This window comes from Camellia sinensis, chromosome 15 (assembly GCF_055761805.1).
Source record: "Camellia sinensis isolate YWXY chromosome 15, ASM5576180v1, whole genome shotgun sequence".
NCBI classification, from domain to species: domain Eukaryota; kingdom Viridiplantae; phylum Streptophyta; class Magnoliopsida; order Ericales; family Theaceae; genus Camellia; species Camellia sinensis.
The window spans coordinates 39,388,813-39,413,864 of record NC_138975.1 but is presented as its reverse complement, the minus strand read 5'-3'; the positions used below and the strand labels follow the sequence as shown (position 1 = coordinate 39,413,864).

At 39.0% G+C, this 25,052-nt stretch overlaps 1 protein-coding gene and 1 long non-coding RNA gene across 2 annotated transcripts; both read left to right on the top strand.

Moving 5' to 3' along the window:
- The first annotated feature begins 726 nt into the window (after positions 1–726).
- LOC145813444 (uncharacterized) lies at positions 727–2,030 on the top strand. The gene is made up of 2 exons (XR_014356523.1): positions 727–1,470; positions 1,745–2,030. It is a non-coding gene; the product is annotated as an uncharacterized LOC145813444 (long non-coding RNA).
- A 5,183-nt stretch (positions 2,031–7,213) lies between these two features.
- LOC114314504 (uncharacterized) lies at positions 7,214–24,751 on the top strand. The gene is made up of 2 exons (XM_082908184.1): positions 7,214–7,520; positions 24,177–24,751. Exons 1-2 carry the CDS (start codon positions 7,214–7,216, stop codon positions 24,749–24,751), a joined length of 882 nt encoding a protein of 293 aa, XP_082764310.1.
- Positions 24,752–25,052: the final 301 nt, after the last annotated feature.

Here is a 25,052-nt window from a genome sequence, read left to right as displayed (position 1 = left end):
ATCATCTATTTGTTTACTTAATCTATCTATATAACTACCACCCCCACCAATCATTGCCCCCGGCCATTTCAATCAGCAACTTCGGATTAAAAATATATATATATATATATTTAAAATAATAATTTGTTATTCTCACTAAATAATTTTATTAGTTATGTTCTTAGCTCTGTAAAAGATCAACTATTCGACCAAAGACCATATCTCATATAGATGGAATAATCATTAATTATCTTTTTCCTTTTCTATATCTTTTTTTTTTTTTTTGGGTGTCTCAAAGGTACATCGATCTGTAATTAATCAGCCCACACAGTGGTTAGATGTGTAAATGTTTATTATATTTCACTCCATCATTTAATTTTATTCCAATCGTCTCATTAAATTTTTATCAAGTCATTTGAAAAAAAAAAATTGCTCTCTTATTGCAAAATTTTATTTTTATCAAATTTGATATAAAAAAATCATCTCAATGTTTTATTTTATTTTTAAATTTTTTTTATCAAATTTGATAAAAGATTAGATGAGTGCTCTATTTAATATAAAAAATGAGCCTATATTGATTTGACGATCCTTTGATAAATAAATAAAAAATATTAAAAATGATTTTGGAGTATTTTTTTATTATCGTTAAAAAAAATGTTTTTTTTTTTTTTTGTTTTTTGATTAATTTTAAATTTAATAAAAGAAGAGATAAGGATGGGAGATGATCTGACCTCGACCCGTCTTCCTTGTGATAAAGCCCAAACTGGATACAGCCGGCATCCTTAGTCATTGCTTTTATTACTTCCATGGCTGCTGTGATTTGGTGATGGTGGAACAAGGGTTTTTGGTGAAAGGTTTCTCTCTCATGTTCATCTTTTGTTTCTTCAAAGCGAAATCATGGAAGCTGAGTTGTTCGAAGACTGCTGGGAATTGATTCTGAATCGATTAGCAGCCGATGACATCAACTTATTGCAATCCCCTTGTTAGGTCTCTAGGCAATTCCTCTCCATCACCAATTGACTTCGACATAAATTGGTGGCCTCCAACAGATTGTTCTACAGCAATAACTGTGAGGCTTTATTCAAAGCCCTTAAACGATTCACGAACCTCCACGAGATTGAGCTTCATGATCCTGTCTTTGGTGACAATGCCGACGTCAATTACCCCATTCGAAGAATCGCTTCTTCCGGGTTGGATCTTCATTCCCTCTCTCTTGAATATTTACAATAACCCCCATTACCGAAAACTTTTATGAAATTGGGTTTGACCATGAAGAACTTGAAGATTTTAAGCTGTCCTTGGGCCAAGTGTTTTCGAAATCACCACCTTGTTGCCATAGCTGATGCTTTACCATGGCTTGAAGAGCTCGATATCTACTTTTCCGACCACAATTTTGATTCTAAAAGCGCAAAGTACACGGTGACTGATGCTGGAATTGAGGTTATGTCACGTAAGCTCCAACGGTTGCGTAAAATTGATATAACTGGGCAGGTTGGTTATTCTGATCGATCTATCATTGCTTTGTCATCAAATTGTGAGCTTTTGCTTGAAATTCAATGTGCACTGTGCAAAGTAACTGAACGTGGCGTTTGTTATGTACTATGCCATAGTCGAAACTTGATTTCTCTAGATGCTGGACTGGAATAGGGTTTACAAAATGATTCCTTCACTGTTGAGAATTCCATGACTTATGCAACATCTTTACGTGATATTGTGTTACAACTAGATGGAGATCATGACCGAGTTCTTTCTTCCATTTCAACAGCAGGCGTTCCATTAGAGAAGATTTTAATATACGAAGATTCTGGTTTGAGCTTACATGGACTCTTGACTTTCTTGTGTGCATGTCCATCGTGTCAAGGTTTTGAAAAGCAGTTGCGGTTGCCATAACGGTGGCAGTGGTGCAATTGCGGTTATGGGGTGTAAAGACCGTAGCGTAATAGTTGCGATAATCGGAACCGTGAATTTTTTTATTTTTCGCACAATTTGAAAAAAACTTACCAATACGCATATTTTTTTTCCATGATCATATTTATTGGGTTTAAAATAAATATTGATAAATTTTTATAAATTTTTAAGTATGATCCAATATATTTCATATTTTTGAATTACTATAAACTGAGTTTTTTACATGTTATTTTAATAATTAATGACTTTATATTATATAAAAAATCAATTAATAACTATTATATATAGATAAACAATGACAAAAGTAAGAAAATAAATAAGAGTATAAATATATATATGCATATTTTAACCAAGGCAGATAGATAATGGCCACACTTATTATTATTATTATTATTATTATTATTATTATTATTATTATTATTCAAACAATATATAGATAGGCACACACAAACAAAATGGTTGAGTGATAGCAGCTGAATAGAATAGTATAAATCTTTCAGCTTCAACAAATCAATAACATGTTCTTCATCTTCCCTCTTCTCTCTCTCTCTCTCTATCTCTTGCTCCTCCCTCTTCTCTCTTTGTCTTCCGTCTTCTCTCTATCTCTCTTCTTTCATTTTCATCTTCTTTTTTTTTTGTGTTTTTTCAAAAGAAGCAGTTCGGAACCGTTACGTAATGGTGCGTAACAGGCCGTTACGACTGTTATGGCACCGTTACAACCGCTATGACAGTCGCTATAGCCGACACATCTATGAATCTCAATCACACTGCAAAAGTGGCCGTAACGGGCGATGGTAACCACCACAACCGTTACGTAACGGTTACGGTCATTTTTTAAAGCCTTGTTTGACACACTTGACACTTTTTGACATAGATTTTCTCAATGACGATTCCATAAGGGATTTATGCCAATATCTTTCTAGTCTTGTGTACATAAAGCTTTCGTGTTCAACCTCAACCGCCACAACCTTCTTCCTTCCTATGAAAGAATGTCCTGTGCTTTCCAAAATTGAACTGGGCCTTCTAAAGCTACAGGTTGAAGATGATTTAGACATGGTCTTGGAGAGGAATTATCGGATAAGATCTTTGAATTTTGGTTTTGTGTGTCAAATGATGAATTCCTGAAAAAAATAGGCGTCATTTGCCCAAACTTACAGACTCTCAATGTTATAGGACTTTACGGATTGACAACAGAGAGCATTGGGGAAATTTTGAGGTGTTGCTCTCAGACTAAACATTTGATAGTGGACAGAATCAGAGAAATGGTGGCATTTTTGGAACAATTCCAAACTCGCCACATTAAACTTGAACATTATCAAATCCTAGAGGAGGACGATGATTGATATGAGGAATCTCTGGCACTGGTATTCTGTATGTGAAGAAGGAAATGGGTTGCTAGCCTGCTAGGACTTCTTGTGGACTTGAGGATGAAAAAGATTACTAAGTGGTATTTGTTAGAGAGAAAAAAAAAAAACCTCCGAATCCATATTCTCTCTGCATTTTGCTCTAATTTTTGCATTGGAATTTGACAGGAAGGCTTGTATTTTGAGCTCGTCAAGTTTTTAACTTTCAACTGTTCAATATGTGATGCTTTGTCCCAGAGATGTCAACTTGAAGGCAAAACTATTAAATTCATTGAAACTTTTCAATTCATTGAAACTTCTCAGATAAGTCAACTTTAAGGCAAATGTGTTATTTTAATTGGAATTTTTAGTAATGGATAGAGCTTGTGGTTACCAGCTGTAAGTTGGTTTCTTTCCTGAGCTTCACATGTTATAATGTTTGCATCCATTTGAGTTTTGATCAATATCTAAGTCGGTGCAATTGTTTGCTGATGTCGTTTAATTGTATAGCATTTTGCTCCATTACTTGCATTTGAAACCTTATTCATCATGATTAGTCTCAAATCCTAATTACTTGTATTGCATCTTTTTTAGTTTTGCTTGCCTGATGTGATATGGAATCGGATGTCTAAGCCAAGTCAATAGAGTAACTGGGAAGCTGGTCATTTTGAAAGAAAATGGAAAGATGATGACCACCTTTTATACTATCATCTCAATACTCTAATCACCGATAAGTTCATGAGTCAATTATCTAAATATCTCCCTAATCATAATAAACCTCAAGTTCTGCTCTATGCTAACTGATTTAACCTTCTTCACGCTTGCCAAAAACTGTCATTCTCTAAAGGATATTCATATGGAGAGAACAAATTTTGAGGAAGGAGATAAACTTCTGATATTGTGGAGGACCCACGATGTAATTCAAATCTGAGTGATGAATACCTTAGAAAACTTGATTCAATATGGCCCAGTTTAGGGCTTCTTGATGTGTGCTTTTGTTTGGGTACTAACGAAAAGAAATGTTGGTAATAATGGGGAGCAGATGTTGTGGGCTCCTAAATTTGGATTTGGGGGGTTGCTTGGTAGTGATGACAACAAGGATGAAAGAAATGTACATAAATTTGAAAAGATTAAGGGAGATAAATTTGAACTGGGGTGTTCATGAGAGTACGGTATTTGTAGATTGGATGGTGTTTTCACGACCATAACTGAGGAAAATAGCTTCGCCATGTTTGTCTTTGATTACTGAAAGCTAGAGGAAACTTTTCTGGCAGGTACCATGGATGTCTTGTTTGTGAAGATTATTCTTCTGAGAGAGATGTACATGGGAGAGATTTGATAATTTGCTTGACTTTAACATCTTGTTTGGATATGGTTTTTTTGTGGATATTGGTTTTGGATAAAGCTAGAGTTATTTGTTTTGAGAACATGAATGTGAAAAATGTTTGAACTAATGAGGTTCTTTGAGATGGTTTGTACGTAGTGCTTTGGTTAATTGTACTATGCAACTATGGAATGTATTTTACTTGTTTTGGCAATGGCCATAGGCTTTTGATTTTCTTCTATATGAAATGCAGAAACTATAGCTGTTATAATGCTGAAAAAAATGGTAATGGTGCCAAAGATCACTATGTGCATGGTTTCTCTTATTATTGAAGGTTCGATTTGTAGATTCTGCACATTAGGTAATGATAATGTAGTGAGGTCAACAGTAAATAGGTCTGACTGATCCAAGCACTCCATGAGTCGACTAGCCTTCGTCTCCCTGGCGATACCTGCTACAAGTCTAACATGAAGGTTCTGAAGCGGGGGTGGTTCCTTCCTATGAACCTTCCGATGATTAAATTAGTTTAGTGTATAGAAGGAATGGATGCTTAGAGAAGAAGTTGAGGATCGAAAGAGAGTGAGAGAATAACCTGTTTTTTGATTATCTTCAACAACTTCCATATATTTTTTACTAATCATTTCCTTATCCATTCGTACTGTCTCATTGGCCAAAAGTTTACAGTCTACTTGTCGTCGGTCATGGTGGTTTTCTCACATCCCAGAGTGATGGGTCTTATTGCATTTAATGCTTTGACAGACTCATTTAATGCTTGGCGCATGGGTTCAATAACTTTGCAAGATCTATGTCTTCCATGTGGCCGATTCCCTGCTTGACACGTGCCTAATTGTAACTGGGATTGAACCACTATGGATTCTCTGATTGGGCCCAACATTGGGCCTAAATTGCTGGGCTCTATGGTAACACCTAATCAAGTAGTTTTGGCCACCCATGGTGGCTTTGGATTGAGCCTTCCTGGGCCATACCCATCCAATAATTTCATTGGTCTAAGAGCATATCCAACAATGTTTTGTAAATTTTTCTCCACAATAGGGGAGAAAACTTCATTTTACACAATAGAGCAATTTTTTTTTTCCTTTTTCAATTGAGTACTTCAACATGGGTTTTGTAAGAGACAAAGCCTTGGTTTGGCTATCATTTCGGGGTTAAAAAAGTACAAAATGACAAAATAGGCTAAATAAGCTAATAAGACAAAGAGTTCGTTTGGGAAGTGGGTTAGCTTTTTGGCTTCTTGGTTATTTTAGCCTAGGGCTAAAAAGTCTCGTTTGGGATAGACTTTTTGGTTTTTTTGACTTTTGTGAGAAAAAAATAAAATAATTATGGATTGAATGTAATATTTTGTCTTACTGGGCTAAAATCTATTTTGTCTTTTTGTGACTAAAATAGTCTCAAACCCAACCCAACCCAACCCTTCTTCGCAAACAAGTGTAAAATATAACATTCAATCCATAATCATTATATTTTTTCTCTTACAAAAGTCAAAAAAGCTAAAAAATTCAAACCAAACGAGGCTAAAAGAGTCAACTTAAAAAAGTTACAACACAAAAAAATTAACTATATTAGCCAATGCCAAACGAAAGGAATTTTTCATGTTTCCTACATGTATAGAGTTAAATTCAAATACCCTATAATTGAGAATCAGACAGGGATCTTGTTGGAGTAAATTTTGAAGATTTTGTTATCTATTATAGTTAAGGTGAGAGAATAGAGGGGCAATTATTTTTCTTATACTTTCATGAGTTTATAGCTTTTGTTTTGCATATCTTTTTACTTTTTGATATTATTTGTTCTATCTTTTTTATATATCATTTTGTAAAAAAATTAATTTTAAAAAATACTCCGACCTTGTTTGGTATGTTTTTGAGAGGGAAAAAAATTCAATTTAAAAAAAATAGAAACTAATTTGATTAAAATAAATATTAAAAAAATATTTTTAAAATTTTTAAAATTATTTTTGAACTCTCAAAAAATAAAATTATATAAAAATGTTAATTATTTTAAATTTTTATTTCATTTCTTAAATTAATTTTTATTTTTATTTTTTCAAAAATTTGAAAACTAAATCCATCTCTTGTTTGAGGTTTTTTTTTTTTTTTTTTTTTTTTTTTTTTTTTGGGTGGTGGGAGGGATATATATACACACCTTCCCAAGAAAGATACTGATGTAGAACTTTCTTTCAAGCCAGGGTTCACTTCTCCTCTCTCATGTTCACCTCTCTAGTCAAATCATCTTTTTTTCGTTTCTCTCTGTTTCTTGAAACGAAATCAGGAAATTGGTATGTAAGGAACTCTCCGAAGACTACTGGGAATTGATTCTGAATCGATTAGCAATCAATGACTTCAACGCCTTGCAATCTATAAGCAATTCCTCTTAATCACCGATCGACTTCGACAAAAATTAGAGGCCTCCAACAGATCCTTCTACAGCAATAACTGCGAGGGATTATTCAGAGCCCTTAAACGATTCACAAACCTCCGTGAGATTGAGCTTTATGATCCCATCTTCGGTGACAAAGCCGATGTTAATTACCCCATTCGAAGAATCGCTTCTTCCGGGTTGGATCTTCAATCTCTCTCTCTCTCTCCGACGATTACAAAAACCCCCATTCGCCAAAACTTTTAAGAAACTGGGTTCGACCATGAACAACTTGAAGATTTTAAGATGTTGTTACCTCAAAGTTTTTCGAAATCACCACCTTGTTGCTATAGCTGATGCTTTGCCGTGGCTTGAAAAGCTCGATATTCAGCATTCTAGCATCCCTTCTTATTATCAACGAGGTTCCAATTCTAAGAGCGCTAAGTACATTGTAACCAATGTTGGGATCGAGGTAATCTCACGTAAGCTTCCAAGGTTGCGTAAAATTGATATAACAGGGCAACTTGGTTGTTCTGATCGATCTCTCATTGCTTTGTTATCAAATTGTGAGCTTTTGAATGTAATTCGAGGTTCTTATTGCCATGTGTAAAACAAAGTATAACACAGCGGATGAAAAATTATGGTCATACCTTTAGAACAGAGTCTGAATTGAAGGATCTTGTGGGTAAATCACGTGCTTCTTGAATTTGATCAGTCAACCCAGCAATGGAGTGATATTACAATAGTGAATATCACCCACACAAATCACAGTGCATATGGCTTTTTGATCGTTGGTTTTTGGGGGAGAGTCAGTATATAGGAAAAAACTCAAACATACGTTTTTCTCTTAATCACCCATATCCCATATTATCAGATATATAATATGTTTATCTCATTTATCCATATCAGTTATATGAGATAATATAAGATATATCATCTATCCATATCAATTATATGATAGATATATATATCCTGAGTGGTTATCCAAATAGGTTTGAATTTGAATTCAAAACCCATTTGGATAAGGTTCAAAAGATTCAAAGGGTCATGCCACATGGGCGCCCATTTCTAACATCTCTCACTCACACATGAGTTGGCATGACACTGCCACATCTCTATCTCAATCTCCCCAAAAATGAACAATCTCATACTAGCCAATCCACCGTGCGACCGCTGAGAACACCTGCATGTGGGAGCTCTATACTAGAAACTCAAAATGAGCCAGCATAGAGACATCAACCCAAAAAGAACAGAAATAGTGTCTCATATACCCCAAACCCATCTAATTACACCGGACCAAAAAACATCTCTAATCCCTCAAAAAGAGCATGTTTGACCCTCTTAATTCTTGCAATATATTCACACTCAATCCGCTTCTCATACAGAGCGATATGAGTTGCCGACAGTGAATATACAATAGTGGTGTAATACTAGATGATCTTCCCTTTGCCCTCATGCCATTTAGTTTAGGATTGACCGCTTTCCTAGTGATGTCCCTTAAGGCCGAATCATACATGACCGCAGGCAATATACCAAAGTAGCAGAACATCAACCCCTTACCTTATGACATAGTCAAAAGTCACAAAATGGTACATAAATGAAAGTCATATCAATAATGACACGTAAGACTCACACGGTGACGAAACAAGGATCCATTCTCTCACCTCATTACTCAGTTGCCAAGCACATATAGTATAAATACATGTTACGGCGGAGTAACTCTTCCAAAAGAGTGACGTCATCCTCGATACACCGTATAGATATTAGTCTAGTCGCTTTCTAGCGCCTAACCCGAATTCTCTATTTGCTCGTCTTCCAGGCGCCAAATGAGATCTCGCATCTGGCTAATCATAACAGGCACAACATGGAAAGTGGGTACTAACATCCATGTTTGGTCCTTAACGCGACCTCATCTTGGTTGTAACCAAGGTGACATACATAGTGGATTATTTAAGCCTCTCTTGGCTCCAAATAAAAATAAACCACTAGTCTCATCCTTGCTCGCTCCCAAGCGCCAAGGGCGATTGCTCGTGTGAGAGAGCCAATCTTGCCTGCTGACATCATCATCTGCTAATCATTATGACACAAACCATAATAGTGTCAACATCCCATCATCTCAAAATAAGTGATCGATTTTAAAAAGAAATTGACCACAGCTTGCGCAATTCTAGATTCCAAACATAAGCCTTATCAGCACCTCTTGCGATAAGTATATACATTGGAATCCACCATGTGCGCCTCACATGATGTGATTCAAGATCACAATTCTAGATTCCAAACATAAGCCTTATTAGCACCTCTTGCGATAAGTATATACAACGGAATCCACCATGTGCACCTCACATGAAGTGATTTAAGATCACTACCTCTTGCGCAATAACCTCTCTAAAGATATTTTGGTGACCAATTTGCGTTCATTCTTGATGCGCCCAACTAGCGCATTGAATCTTACAATGAGCAAATTAATATACTACTAGTAAAGCATTTTATCCACAATCTAATGAGCATGGTCAATGTCTAAACAACTCAATTGACTATTTACCAAAGATAACACTTATCATGCCGAATACGCCCACATAGCGTACTTTAGGCTCCCACAACAAAGAAAAGATCAAGGAATATAGGTCATCTATTTCTCCCAAAGACAATCCGAGGATTCACTCAATAGCTAAGGCTCTGGCTTTTACCGATAGGTAAGTCAATGGATTTGCAATTTTGCATCTAGAATCATTCTAGGATATTCTTTATGTAAGTCATCGAAGACAAAACATGAATTCTCCCAAAGCAATCCCTAAAGATCATACATCCGAGCATATAAATTACATCGCCCATGTCCATCATATCTAAAACAGCGGACTGCCCACCCTAGGTGGTGACAACCTTATAAATTCTTGGCTTATAATGACTAAGTATTGAAAAACTTCTTTTGGACCATTGATCATGCCTCAGTGGTCTTCATCGATCATCGTTGGCCTATCATGGCTTGACGAAATCTAAGAACCACTATTTGGATAACTGTTTTTGGCTATAAAAGATTTATTGGAACTAGCAACCTTTTTGCGCTCCTAACTTTTCACCATAAAAGCAGAAGGTAAATCCCTACGGATCTACTTATCCAATTCTCTAACAAGAAAGTTGGGTCACAATGTCCACAAATCAATGTTCCGAACTTATGTCAATCATAGCCTAAGTCGAAATAACCTCACTCCCCAGGAGGAAGTCTTCTCATGGTCTACACTTTCCTCAATGGTGCGACTTTTCGGTATCTAGCAAGCCTTATGCCTCAACAATGACTATCCAAATTACGCATAACTTTAGAACAGTTTCGCGTCATAATGGAAAGTCAACCAAATTATAGAAATGGTTAATCCTCAAAGACTTTGTCTTAAACTGTGCAACATTAATCCACTTTCTAAAAACAGGGGACTAGAGCCTTTGGCATTATCCTAGGCTCTTTATCATCTTGCGAAGCAATCATGAATGTTTCCCTCTCAATCACCCAATGATGACGTGAAAAAATTTCACATTCGCTACCACGCAACTAAGAATGTAGAGTATTCTTCTCTAATGGAGTAATCCATTAGTAGGCACATCGCTCCCACTGTCCCTAGGATATTGGAAATTTCTTTCCATTCTCAACTAGGCTACATAAAAGCGCTATGCTTAGAATTCTCTATCTTATAGAGTTCCAAAACTCTATTCACGTCACCTTTACTAAGAAAACTTTATGTGACTTAGTTACACTACCACAAAGCTGCTTACCTATATACACTTGACCCAAAGGGTTTACATGACCGCATATAATAATGCGCCATATGACCCTATGTGTTTACAAGACAGCATACAATAATGCGCTATTGAACCCTAGGTCTTAACTTCGCAACCTTATGAGAAGTAAAATAAAGATAAGCTGCTTAACGGTTACAGATCGGCCATAGATGGCTCTCTGCTAACCCATTACTCAAAATGGAGTGTAAAAACTGATATGAAGGGCATTTAGTTAGGGATATAAGCAACAAACTAAAGTGCAATTCCCATATAGCGATCCCAGGTTTACCCTTGTTGTATAGTGATCCGGACATGTGTCCGTGGATGTTGGTAGTTGTTTATTATCTTGTTTACATCCTTTCTTACTTTGTATTTGAGTTATAGGATGTGTTGAGCGGGTTTGTTACAGGTTGGTTGAGTTTAGAAACCAAAACTAGTTGCCCAGATTTTTGGCCTGTACGCTCGAGCGGAGGTGTTGGCGCTCGAGCGTAGATTACATCCATCCAGTATCTTGTTGTGCAGTGTTGTGAGCTCGAGCGTAGGGTTGGGAGCTCGAGCGGAGGCCTGGTTCTGCAAAAGTGCTGGGCGAGTGCATTCTGCGCTCGAGCGGGAGGTTGGCCGCTCGAGCGGAAGTCTGTGAGTGGCCGCTCGAGCGGGGTGTTTTACGCTCGAGCGGAAGACTGGGTTTAAATCCCGAAATTGTGACTTTTCAAATCACTTTTTCACTTTCTCTTCTCTCTCTTACTTTTCCAAAATCACCATTGTTGAGCCTCTCACTCTAGACTCTACCTTCTCTCTAGGTTTTGATCTAGTAGGAGTGATTTACTCACCTTTGGCCTTTACAAAAAGGTTGTTGATCGTCGAGGGCTTCATTTTAATCTGAAAATCTCGGGTTTTGGAGCACGTTGGGTTTTGTCGTCTTCTCCTTTGGGACTCCGAAATTGAGGTAGGGATAACCTACTCCTCTCTATGGGTTTTGTCTTTAAATTTTGGTATTTTGAGATGTTGGGCTTGGTTTGGTAAATTTGTGAAAGTTTGGGGCTTTTGTGTAATTTTACAAAAGTTGGGGTTTTATTCATAATAAACCTAGATGCATGTTTGGCATAGAAAAATAGAATGATTGTTGAATCATTGATGAAAATGGGACCTAAGGGTTGAAATGGTAATTATGGAAAATGGCCTAATTACATTGTTTAATTAATTGGGATAATTAATTGGTGAGAAATGAGGAAATGAAATGTTGATTGAATATCCATTTGTGCATTTATTTTCTGTTTTAGAAATAACTGCTTTGGGCTATCGGTGGAGGATAGTCGAGATTGTTGTAGACAATGCATGATGATTAGGTAAACGGAAACTAATCAATGGAACGTGTCATGGAACTTGACGGTTGATAGAATACATTAATTGTGTGTATTGTGTGATTGTATATAGAACCAATGTGTTTATATACGTTATGTGTAGAGGAGGAGATAGGGGATGTACTCCGCGGTTTAGGGGAAGATAGGGGATGTACCTCTAAACCGGATAGGTATTGGGAGGAGATAGGGGATGAACTCCGTAGACAGAGCTCATATGCTTGTCTAGAGAAGTGAAGATAGAGCTCATATGCTTATCTTTGTGAAGTGTGGATATAGCTTGTATGCTTATCTGTGGATATTGTTGATATACATATCTGTTGTAGAGTGTGGATACAGCTTGTATGCTTATCTGTGGATATTGTTGATATACATATCTGTTGAGAATGTGGGTATAGCTTTTATGCTTATCTGAATGTGAGATATAGTTTTTATACATATCTGTGGAAATGATGATAGAGCTAGCATGCTTATCTGTTGAAAAAGGGAAAATGAAAAGTAATTGGGACTTGTAAGTCGTTGACATAAATATGTAATTTATGTGATTGTATCAGTGTTGACCAACTATCAATTGCTAATGTTTTAGTCATTGTCCATGGTTGGTTTAGTGTATTTCTACTGGGCTGTGGCTCACCCTATATGGGAATATCATTTTCAGGTACAGGAAGCATGCCACCTCCAAGGACATAGCTTGGAAGGTTAGAGGCGGACATAGTGTAGTTGTTTTACTTTTGATGTATTACATGTAACTTCAAGCCAAGGGCTTAATGTGTAAACGAGTTAGTACTCTTTTGTTGAAACCAAGTGTTAACTTGGAAAGCTGTAAGCCCGTAGGGCATTTTGTTTTGATGTTAACATGTAATACTTATGTAATGAAACTCAATGAAATAAAGGAATGTGGTTAGTTTATATGTAAATGCTTGTCTTATTTTGAGGGCGTTACAACTTGGTATCAGAGCGTACCGGGTTCGAATACTTTGGGTACGTGGGAAGTGATTAGTATCACAATGGGTTTGTCTCGCTTGATAGAGACTTAAATGTGGTATCATATGTTATGTGCTTAAGTGATAACATGTTTATGTGACTATGTGTGTATGGGATTTAATTTCTGGGATATTGATTGGATCCTTGAGTTTCTGGGAGTCTTGTTGGAAAAGCACTTGATCAATGCTGTTTCTAACCGGAACTCTAGTAACGCCTCGGGACTATTATTATCCGGAAATGAAATTCGTAAGTGCTTATGTGTTTATGTGCTTATGTGGAGTGAATTACAGTTGTCCAGGCATTAGGACGTGAGTGTTTAGTTTCGGCACATTTATGAATGTGCTAACGTTCTGTGTTGCCTTTATTAGGATGTCAGGACGAGGAAGAGGTGCTAGGCGTGGTAGACCTGCGAGGCAGGAAGTACCGTTACAGGGTGAGATTCCGGCAGTGCAGGAGGGAGTTGGGCAGGCCAATGTGGCAGAGCCAGTAGGTCAGCAGGCTATGGGTGCCTTGGCCAGAGAGATAGCAGGAGCTTTGGGTATTCTTAGAGCTGGGAATCAGGCAACTGAGACAGGACCTTCCTTCTTGAAGAGGGAGTTCTTCCGGTGTAATCCGGACGAGTTTATCGGGGATCCTAAAGAGCCGCTTAAGGCAGATGAATGGCTCGAACAGACAACGAAGACGTTTGAGATGCTTGGCATTGAGGACGGAGCACTGAAAGTGACCTTGGCATCCTTCCAACTGAAGGGAGATGCGGGTCAATGGTGGAAGTACGAGAAAGCTCGTGTTGGTGGTACTTGGGAGGCGTTTGTGAATGCTTTTCAGGAGAGGTTTTTATCAGCAGCAGCTAGGGAGAAGCTGAGGGATCAGTTTAGCCGGCTTAATCAGCAGGGCTTGTCAGTGGCCGAGTTTGAGGCTACTTTTACCAGTCTGTCTAGGTTTGCACCTGAACTGGTGGCGTCTGAGGAACGCCGTTGCTATGAGTTTGAGCGGAAGTTGAGGCGGGGCCTCAAGTTGAGAATTGGTGGGTCTTATATTCGAGAGTATAGACACCTAGTGGACGCTGCAGCTCATATGGAGCTTATGATGCAGGAGGAGGATGAGGGTCAGAGAGGCTCCAAGAGGAGCCAGGATAGTTAGAGTGATGGCAGGAGACAGAAGGGTTATAACCCTCAGCAGTCGCAGGGTGGTGTTGCTAGATCGACCTTCCCAGTGCCGAGTGCAGGCTCCGGGAGAGGTGGTCAGGGGGATTTCACCTGTTACAAGTGTGGCCAGTTGGGTCACAAGGTATCTGTTTGCCCGCAGAAGGGTGGGGGTCAGAAAGCGGCTTCTTCTTCAGCTAGACCGCAGAGTCAGAGTTTGGGCAGGGGGCAGCTCTTGACTTGCTATCAGTGTGGACAACCTGGGCACATGAAGAGGTTTTGCCCACAGTTGAGTGCCACTTCGGGAGCGTCTGGTTCTAGGCAGACGCAGGGTTTTCAGCCAGCTCAGTCTGTGCAGGCCTCGAGGGCCAATCCGGGAGCTTCGTCATCCCAGTCTGTGCAGCAGTCTTTTGCTCCGAGAGGTGAGCAGGTAGACCAGGGGCCTACGGGGCGCGTGTATGCTGTTACCGCGCAGGATTTAGTACCGGCTCCATCAGTAGTAAGAGGTACTTTTCTGTTTTGCAACTCAGTTGCTAATGTGTTGATAGACACGGGTGCATCTCATTCTTTTGTATCTGCTGCATTTGCATCTGTTTTGGAATTGGAGTTAGCACAGTTAGCATCTCCTATTTGTGTGGTATCGCCTTTGGGTGGTGAGTTGATTCTGAAACAGGGTGTTAGAGGATGTGATATAGAGGTCGCCGACTATAGGCTTCCTTTTCCGTTTGTTGTCATGCCCATGAAGGGTTTTGATGTTATTTTGGGTATGGACTGGTTATCGTCATACCGGGCTGTTATTGATTGCTACCGCCAGAGGGTTACATTGTGTACCTTGAGCGGGGAGTGGTTCCATTTCTTGGGAGACCGGGTTGGTAGTGTTTTGCCACCGGGGTATGATTCGCGAGGGCGAAGTGAGCTTAGTAGTCTACTTGCTAGCTTTGAGAGTGGTGAGCGTGGTGAGACCCAGCATGTATTACCGAGGGTGGTTTGTGAGTATTCGGATGTCTTTCCCGAAGATCTTGTTAGTTTGCCACCTCACCGAGAGATGGAGTTCTCTATTGATTTAGTGCCTGGTACGGCGCCGATTTCTATGGCACCTTACCGTTTTGCTCCAGCAGAGTTGGTTGAGTTGAAAGTTCAGCTCCAGGAATTGCTAGATAAGGGCTTTGTTCGCCCTAGTGTTTCACCGTGGGGAGCACCGGCCCTCTTTGTTAAAAAGAAAGATGGTGCCTTGAGATTGTGTATAGACTACCGGAAGTTGAATCGGGCTACGGTTAAGAATAAGTATCCTATGCCCCGTATAGATGATTTGTTTGACCAGTTGAAGGGTTCCCGTTGTTTCTCTAAGATAGACTTGAGATCGGGTTACCATCAGTTGAGGGTCAGGGAGGAAGATATTCCTAAGACGGCATTCCGTACGCGGTATGGCCATTACGAGTTTTTGGTGATGCCATTCGGACTTACCAATGCACCGGCAGTCTTTATGGACTTGATGAACCGGATTTTCCGGGAGTTCTTAGACCGATTTGTGGTTGTTTTCGTGGACGATATCCTTATCTATTCGTCTTCTGAGGAGGAGCACGAGGCACACTTGAGAGTGGTACTTGAGTTACTTAGAGCCCATAGGCTGTATGCCAAGTTTGGGAAGTGTGAGTTATGGCTGAGGGAAGTCAAATTCTTAGGCCACGTGATATCCGGGGAAGGGGTGTCTGTTGATACATCCAAGGTTGAGGCAGTGCAAGATTGGGCACAGCCTAAGAGTGTGTTTGAGATCCGCAGTTTTTTGGGATTAGCTGGGTATTACCGTCGGTTTGTGAAAGATTTCTCCAGGTTAGCGTCACCGTTGACTAGACTGACTCGGAAGGGAGTCAAGTTTGTGTGGAGTGAGACTTGTGAAAAGTCGTTCCAAGAGTTGAAAATTAGATTGACCACCGCTCCGGTGTTGATTATTCCGGAGAGAGGGTTGGGTTATGCGGTTTATTGTGATGCTTCACGAGAGGGTTTGGGTTGTGTGTTGATGCAAGAGGGGAAAGTGGTAGCTTATGGCTCACGCCAGTTGAAAATACACGAGAAGAATTACCCCACACACGACCTAGAGTTAGCAGCTGTGATCTTTGCCTTGAAAATCTGGAGGCACTACCTTTATGGTGAGAGGTTCGAGGTATTCTCGGATCACAAGAGTTTGAAGTATCTGTTTACACAGAGAGACTTGAATCTGAGGCAGAGGAGATGGATGGAGTTCATCGAGGATTATGATTTTGAGTTGCATTATCATCCGGGAAAGGCCAATGTTGTGGCCAATGCCCTTAGTAGGAAAACCATTAGTGATGTAGCTTGTATAGCCATCCGGGAATGGGTGATGTTGGGAGCACTTGGCGAGTTTGATTTGCTACTGGGCGAATCTGTTGAGGCTGCGGCCTTGTTTTCTGTCGTGGTGCAGCCTACACTTGTGACTAGAGTGTTAGAGGCACAGAGAGGTGACCTTGAGGTAGAATCCCTCCGAGAGAAGATCTCCAGTGGGAAAGTTGAGAAGGGTTTGACGGTGTATCCCGACCTGAGTGTGAGATACCGAGACCGTTTGTTTGTACCGGAGGCTTGCCGTGAGGAAGTACTCCGAGAGTTTCACCATTCGCGCCTTGCGGTGCATCCGGGAGGTACTAAGATGTATCAGGATTTGGGTCGCCAGTTTTGGTGGCGGGGTATGAAAAGAGATGTGGCTGTTTTCGTATCGAAGTGCCTTACTTGCCAGCAAGTGAAGGCCGAGCATCAGAGGCCAGCGGGTTTGTTGCAACCCTTGCCTATTGCCGAGTGGAAGTGGGAGCATGTCACTATGGACTTCGTTGTAGGTCTTCCGAAGACTCAGCGGGGTAGTGATGCTATTTGGGTGGTTGTAGACCGGTTGACTAAGTCGGCGCACTTTATTCCTATGCGCGTGAGAGATTCGGTAGATCATCTTGCCGATTTGTATATTCGGGACGTAGTGAGATTGCACGGGGTCCCAGTGACGATCGTCTCAGATAGAGATCCTCGTTTTACTGCTAGGTTGTGGCAGAGTTTGCAGAGTGCCTTGGGCACTAAGTTGACCTTTAGTACGGCTTATCATCCTCAGACTGACGGACAGTCCGAACGTACTATTCAGATCCTCGAGGATATGCTTCGGGGTTGTGTCCTGGACTTCAGTGGGACGTGGGAGAGGCACTTGCCATTGGTAGAGTTTGCCTACAACAACAGTTTTCAGTCTAGCATCGGTATGGCACCGTTTGAGGCCTTGTATGGCCGACCGTGTAGGTCTCCAGTTTGTTGGGCCGAGGTGGGTGATGCACCTTTGTTGGGTCCGGAGTTGGTTAGGGAGACAACGGAGAAAGTTGAGCTTATCCGTAGGAGGCTTGTTACAGCCCAGAGTCGACAAAAGAGTTATGCCGACCGTAGGAGGAGGCCTTTGGCGTTTGAGGTAGGTGATCATGTCTTTCTGAAGATATCACCTAGGCGAGGCCTGATGAGGTTTGGGAAGAGTGGGAAGTTATCCCCTCGGTTTATAGGTCCTTTTGAGATCCTTGAGAGGATAGGTGAGGTTGCTTATCGGTTAGCCTTACCGCCGCAGTTGTCCGGAGTGCATGATGTGTTTCATGTGAGTATGCTTCGGAAGTATGAGCCAGATCCATCACATGTGTTGGATTGGACTGATTTAGAGGTAGATGAGGATGCCTCGTATGAGGAGAGACCGGTTCGGGTCTTGGATAGGCGGGATCAGGTCCTGCGTGGCAAGACCATTCCTTTGGTGAGAGTCTTGTGGAAACATCACGGAGTGGAGGAAGCCACTTGGGAACGTGAATTGGAAGTCCGAGAGAAATATCCGGACTTGTTTGTTGTTATGTAATCTTATATTTAAATTTTACATTTTGTTGAACTTAAGAGCTTGGATATATGTCTTAAGTTGTGAAACATTGAAAATGTTTTGGTTATTGGAAGTATGTTTTGGAACTTGCCTCTTATGGAAGTTGAAAGTGACATTATATGCGTTAAATATATTGTTGAAATTGGAAGGATAGTGCATAATGTTGATGCATGTTGAAAATACATATGTTGTTTACATATTGTGATATGTCTCTTGTTAAAGGGATGGGATGACCGGTAATGGGTCGAATTGTTGAATGTTAAAATGTAACATTGTTTAAAATGGAGGAAAACTTGTTTTTGAAAACTTGTGTTTAATTTCGGGGACGAAATTCTTTAAGGGGGGGAGGTTATAGCGATCCCAGGTTTACCCTTGTTGTATAGTGATCCGGACATGTGTCCGTGGATGTTGGTAGTTGTTTATTATCTTGTTTACATCCTTTCTTACTTTGTATTTGAGTTATAGGATGTGTTGAGCGGGTTTGTTACAGGTTGGTTGAGTTTAGAAACCAAAACTAGTTGCCCAGATTTTTGGCCTGTACGCTCGAGCGGAGGTGTTGGCGCTCGAGCGTAGATTACATCCATCCAGTATCTTGTTGTGCAGTGTTGTGAGCTCGAGCGTAGGGTTGGGAGCTCGAGCGGAGGCCTGGTTCTGCAAAAGTGCTGGGCGAGTGCATTCTGCGCTCGAGCGGGAGGTTGGCCGCTCGAGCGGAAGTCTGTGAGTGGCCGCTCGAGCGGGGTGTTTTACGCTCGAGCGGAAGACTGGGTTTAAATCCCGAAATTGTGACTTTTCAAATCACTTTTTCACTTTCTCTTCTCTCTCTTACTTTTCCAAAATCACCATTGTTGAGCCTCTCACTCTAGACTCTACCTTCTCTCTAGGTTTTGATCTAGTAGGAGTGATTTACTCACCTTTGGCCTTTACAAAAAGGTTGTTGATCGTCGAGGGCTTCATTTTAATCTGAAAATCTCGGGTTTTGGAGCACGTTGGGTTTTGTCGTCTTCTCCTTTGGGACTCCGAAATTGAGGTAGGGATAACCTACTCCTCTCTATGGGTTTTGTCTTTAAATTTTGGTATTTTGAGATGTTGGGCTTGGTTTGGTAAATTTGTGAAAGTTTGGGGCTTTTGTGTAATTTTACAAAAGTTGGGGTTTTATTCATAATAAACCTAGATGCATGTTTGGCATAGAAAAATAGAATGATTGTTGAATCATTGATGAAAATGGGACCTAAGGGTTGAAATGGTAATTATGGAAAATGGCCTAATTACATTGTTTAATTAATTGGGATAATTAATTGGTGAGAAATGAGGAAATGAAATGTTGATTGAATATCCATTTGTGCATTTATTTTCTGTTTTAGAAATAACTGCTTTGGGCTATCGGTGGAGGATAGTCGAGATTGTTGTAGACAATGCATGATGATTAGGTAAACGGAAACTAATCAATGGAACGTGTCATGGAACTTGACGGTTGATAGAATACATTAATTGTGTGTATTGTGTGATTGTATATAGAACCAATGTGTTTATATACGTTATGTGTAGAGGAGGAGATAGGGGATGTACTCCGCGGTTTAGGGGAAGATAGGGGATGTACCTCTAAACCGGATAGGTATTGGGAGGAGATAGGGGATGAACTCCGTAGACAGAGCTCATATGCTTGTCTAGAGAAGTGAAGATAGAGCTCATATGCTTATCTTTGTGAAGTGTGGATATAGCTTGTATGCTTATCTGTGGATATTGTTGATATACATATCTGTTGTAGAGTGTGGATACAGCTTGTATGCTTATCTGTGGATATTGTTGATATACATATCTGTTGAGAATGTGGGTATAGCTTTTATGCTTATCTGAATGTGAGATATAGTTTTTATACATATCTGTGGAAATGATGATAGAGCTAGCATGCTTATCTGTTGAAAAAGGGAAAATGAAAAGTAATTGGGACTTGTAAGTCGTTGACATAAATATGTAATTTATGTGATTGTATCAGTGTTGACCAACTATCAATTGCTAATGTTTTAGTCATTGTCCATGGTTGGTTTAGTGTATTTCTACTGGGCTGTGGCTCACCCTATATGGGAATATCATTTTCAGGTACAGGAAGCATGCCACCTCCAAGGACATAGCTTGGAAGGCTAGAGGCGGACATAGTGTAGTTGTTTTACTTTTGATGTATTACATGTAACTTCAAGCCAAGGGCTTAATGTGTAAACGAGTTAGTACTCTTTTGTTGAAACCAAGTGTTAACTTGGAAAGCTGTAAGCCCGTAGGGCATTTTGTTTTGATGTTAACATGTAATACTTATGTAATGAAACTCAATGAAATAAAGGAATGTGGTTAGTTTATATGTAAATGCTTGTCTTATTTTGAGGGCGTTACATCCCAATTGGGAAACATTTTGCGCCATCATCCATCTAACATTAACAATACTTAATTCTTTATCTCTACTACACCATTGTGTTGTTGAGTATTAGGAATAATCAATTTTCTAAGCATCCATTTCTCTTCACTGAGTTTTCTAAAATAACTCAAATAGATACTCGCCACCTTGGTCAAAACTAAAAACACAAAAACTGTTATCTAATTGATCTTAACGTCATATGTGCAATGTCAAAAATCATCCCAAAACTTTTGACTTATGGGAGATCAAATAGTCTTGACTCAAATGCGTATCATAATCTATAAATGTGTCGAGATTGAGGCTTAGCTATCATACCCTTACACATATCTAGTCACAAATATCATAGTGGACTAAATGCGCCAATACAAATGACCTTCTACGGCTTTCCTACTTACTTGTGCCAAAGTTACACATTCACATGAGAGCAGGATGTCACAACCTAGTGGGCCCAAGAGGGCCTACTCCAAACATCCATACATCTTCTCATTAATGTGATTAAGTATAATAAGCCACCGGTTCATGACCAATGTCATAAACTAATTCCAATCATCCTAATGTGTGAGTTTTTGAAGACAAGTTTTAAAGGTTTAGGCCTAACTAGGTAATGACTCGCGACTAATTCATATTCACTAGATCATAAAAGGATGTCATGGAGATATTAAGTGCGCTTAAGTCGCAAATTTAACTAGTAAGTGCTAATCCCATGCACCTTCAAGTCAATTTTATTCTCCATACACTTTAATGCATCGAGTTGAAAGATGACGATACTCCTCTTGCCATATCTATTTCTCGCTTCATAGTTACTTGCAATTAATTCTACTATCCACAAGAAGGAGAGAATAAGCTATCAACTATGATAGCTCCTGAAGGAACTTAAGCGCGAATTAGGCTAAAGAGTTTAATTCAACACAATGCTCTCACGAGCCATGCGTCAAATTCTTAGAGTCATAACAACCTTGTCGGCCTTGACCTTTTCATTATTATGTTGTAACGTTTGTGCTTAGTGGTAAACGTTATTCAAAAATGTTAGCATAGCTAAGGAATCATACAAAGAAGCCCCTCCTCATGTCTCACACTCAAGTGTGGAAACAGTAAGTGTCCAGACTTAGACAAGTTGGCAATGCTAATAGATTTTGCAGCCACTAAGCGCTAATCTTTTCACTTAGTGTTAATAGATTTTGCAGCTTCTAAGCGCTAATCTTTTCACATAGTGTTAATAGATTTTGCAGCTTCTAAGCGTTAATCTTTTCACATAGTGTTAATAGATTTTGCCGCTTCTAAGCACTAATCTTTTCACTTCACATGATATTTCAACGGACACTATTATAGTGCATGAAATTTTGCTCCATCCACTCTCAATAATTGGGTAAAGAGCAAAACACTGCTCATACTGGCTACTCGTCTTACACTTAATGACTAATTTTTTTAAGCTCACATTTCTTGGATGACGTGACTCTTGAATGTTACTTCATCCAATGATGTAACATTATTTACAAGTCAAATTACAAAGTCAATCCACGCAGCTCAATAGTCAAGATCATATACAGATCTATTGAGGGCTTACTAATTTCATAACTCCAAAACTCGCCAACCAAAACTACGTAGCGTGCCGCTAACTATAGCGCACACATTAGTTTTTATTATGCCAAAAGAGGCAACAAAACCACGGTAACTTTGAGTCATGTTTCCTTACTTTGGCTCAATTAAGTCTTGACCTAAAGTCTCCAAAACTTTTGCTCATCTAAAGAATGGGATTACATTGTTTATATTTGAACATCTTTACTAAGTCTAGGTCAACCAATTAACTTCCATAAGCTAAGTCAATTTAGAGAGAAATTCGCAATGGGATTAATTTGATTAGCATAATATAATTTTGCCACAAAAATCTAAATTAAATAGTGACAATATTACACAAGTCGCAAGATCGAAAATCCGCTATGCTCGTAATCATCTTTTGCGCCACAGGTGACAATTATCCAAAATTTAATTTAATTCATGCGCAAAATATTAATTTTCGGGAGTAAATCTACAAAGATTTCTCTCAACCGAACAACCTCCCATTGATTATGGCATGTCTAAAAAACATGACAAAAAATTCTAATTCCATACAATAGCATCATAATGTAGATTCACAACCAACTCATGCTATGTCACAATTAATAATGGAATTTAAACAAATAACAATTAATCATGCTTCTTTAATTGCAACATATTATAAACCCTAAAAAATATGCTGTATTTAATATTCAGATTATGCCATAATAAAAAGTACATCATTCTGAAATTTTCTAGAATTTTTTTGAAATTTTCTAGAATTCTAAATAACTAATAAACACACATTAAATTAGAAATAAAAACAAATTCCAGAATCTGATAAACTGAAAAAAAAAATTATTCCAGTAAATAGTAAAACATTTCAGAAGTCTACAATAAAAAATTCAACCCCAGAAAATAATTTATGCAATACCAGAAGCATTTTAAAGCATAAATAATGAGTTATAATCACAGGAAAAATATTTTTTATTTTCATAAAATTTTCAAAATTTTACAGAAGATAAAAAAATTTAATTATGAGTCTAACGGTACCAAACACGCTTAAAACAAAGCTATAACGAATTAATTATGACCATTTAACGCGATTCAGAATTTAAAACAGAACAAACAGAGCCTTATGCATCAGCAGCCAAGCCGGCGGTGGAAAACGGCGTGGCTCAGCGCATGCGGATCGGCACGGCTAGGAACGCGGCTTGGCGCGTGGCTCAGCACGCGGCACGCATGTGTGGCGCGGAGGGCGTCTTGGTGCGCATGTGATGGCTCGTGGAGGCGCGTGCAAGGGCGTGGCAGTGTGTGGAGGCACGTAGAAGCCTCCTAGGGCATCAGGTGGTGCGTGAGGCCCATGCTCCGCCTTCGAGGGTGTTTTCTGGTTCGATTTTTGTACTGCCAGACTCCACTTTTCAAAATAAAACCATTTATGGTATTAAAAAAGACATTAATGAACATAAAAATGAAGACATCTTCCTCATTTATTAATATTCATGTATATAAAGTGTACATACATATATATATATATATATATAAAATATACACATGATTAGAGAAAACATGAAAATACCCATTCATGCTCTGATACCAATGTAAAACAAAGTATAACGCAGCGGATGAAAAATTATGGTCATACCTTTAGAACAGAGTCTAAATTGAAGGATCTCGTGGGTAAATCACGTGCTTCCTGAATTTGATCAGTCAACCCAGCAATGGAGTGATATTATAATAGTGAATATCACCCATACAAATCACAGTGCAAATGGCTTTTTGATCGTTGGTTTTTGGGAGAGAGTCAGTATATGGGAAAAAACTCAAGCATACGTTGTTTTTCTCTTAATCACCCATATCCCATATTATTAGATATATAATATGTTTATCTCATTTATCCATATCAGTTATATGAGATAATATAAGATATATCATCTATCCATATCAATTATATGATATATATATATATATATATATATATATATATATATCCTGAGTGGTTATCCAAATAGGTTTGAATTTGAATTCAAAACCCATTTGGATAAGGTTCAAAAGATTCAAAGGGTCATGCCACATGGGCGCCCATTTCTAACACCATGTATCTGAACATGGCATTTGTTTTGTTCTGCGCCATATTCAAAACTTGATTTCTCTTGAAGCAGGACGTTATTACTCTTTACCGGATGATTTGTTTACTTTTGAGAATTCCATGAATTTTGCACAATCTTTACGCGATCTTCGCATAGATGCATACGAAGATCACGACCGTCTTCTTGGTTCCATTTCAACAGCGGGCATTCCATTAGAGAAGATTTTAATCTACGATGATTCTAGTTTAAGCTTCCATGGACTCTCGAATTTCTTGAGTGCTTGTCCATCTTTGAAACACTTGCAACTTGTTTCCATAAATTTCCTCAATGACAATTCCGTGAGGGAATTATGCCGGTATCAAACTAATCTTGTGTCCATAAAGCTTGATTTTTGTTCAGACATAACTGCTACAACCTTCTTCATCCTTGCAAAAGAATGCCCTATTCTTTCGGAAATTGAACTACAGGAGATAAAGCTACCAGTTGGAGATGATTTTGACAAGGAATTAGAGAGCAATTATCGAATAATATCTTTGGAATTGAGTCATGTTAGGCATCTGAATGATGAATTTTTGAGAAAAATAGGGTTTGTTTGTCCCAACTTACAAACACTCAATGTTACAGGGCTTAACAGATTGACAAAATAGGGGATTGGGGACATTTTAAAGTGCTTCTCACAGATTAAGCATTTGATAGTGGACAAAACTAGAGAATTGGGTATCTTCTTGGAGCAATTCAAAACTCGCCACTTTAAAATTGAACACCATTTCATCCGATCTAGTCTAGAACTCGAACTATGGGAAGAAAAGTACAAGAAGTAATTGTGTGCAGCTGAATCCATATAGGTTGGATTACTTGTTTAATTGTAACTAAAGAATGCGTGACTTGTTTTGCAATGTTTATAAGCCTTTCGATTTTCTTCTACAGGAAATGCTGAATTCAAAAATG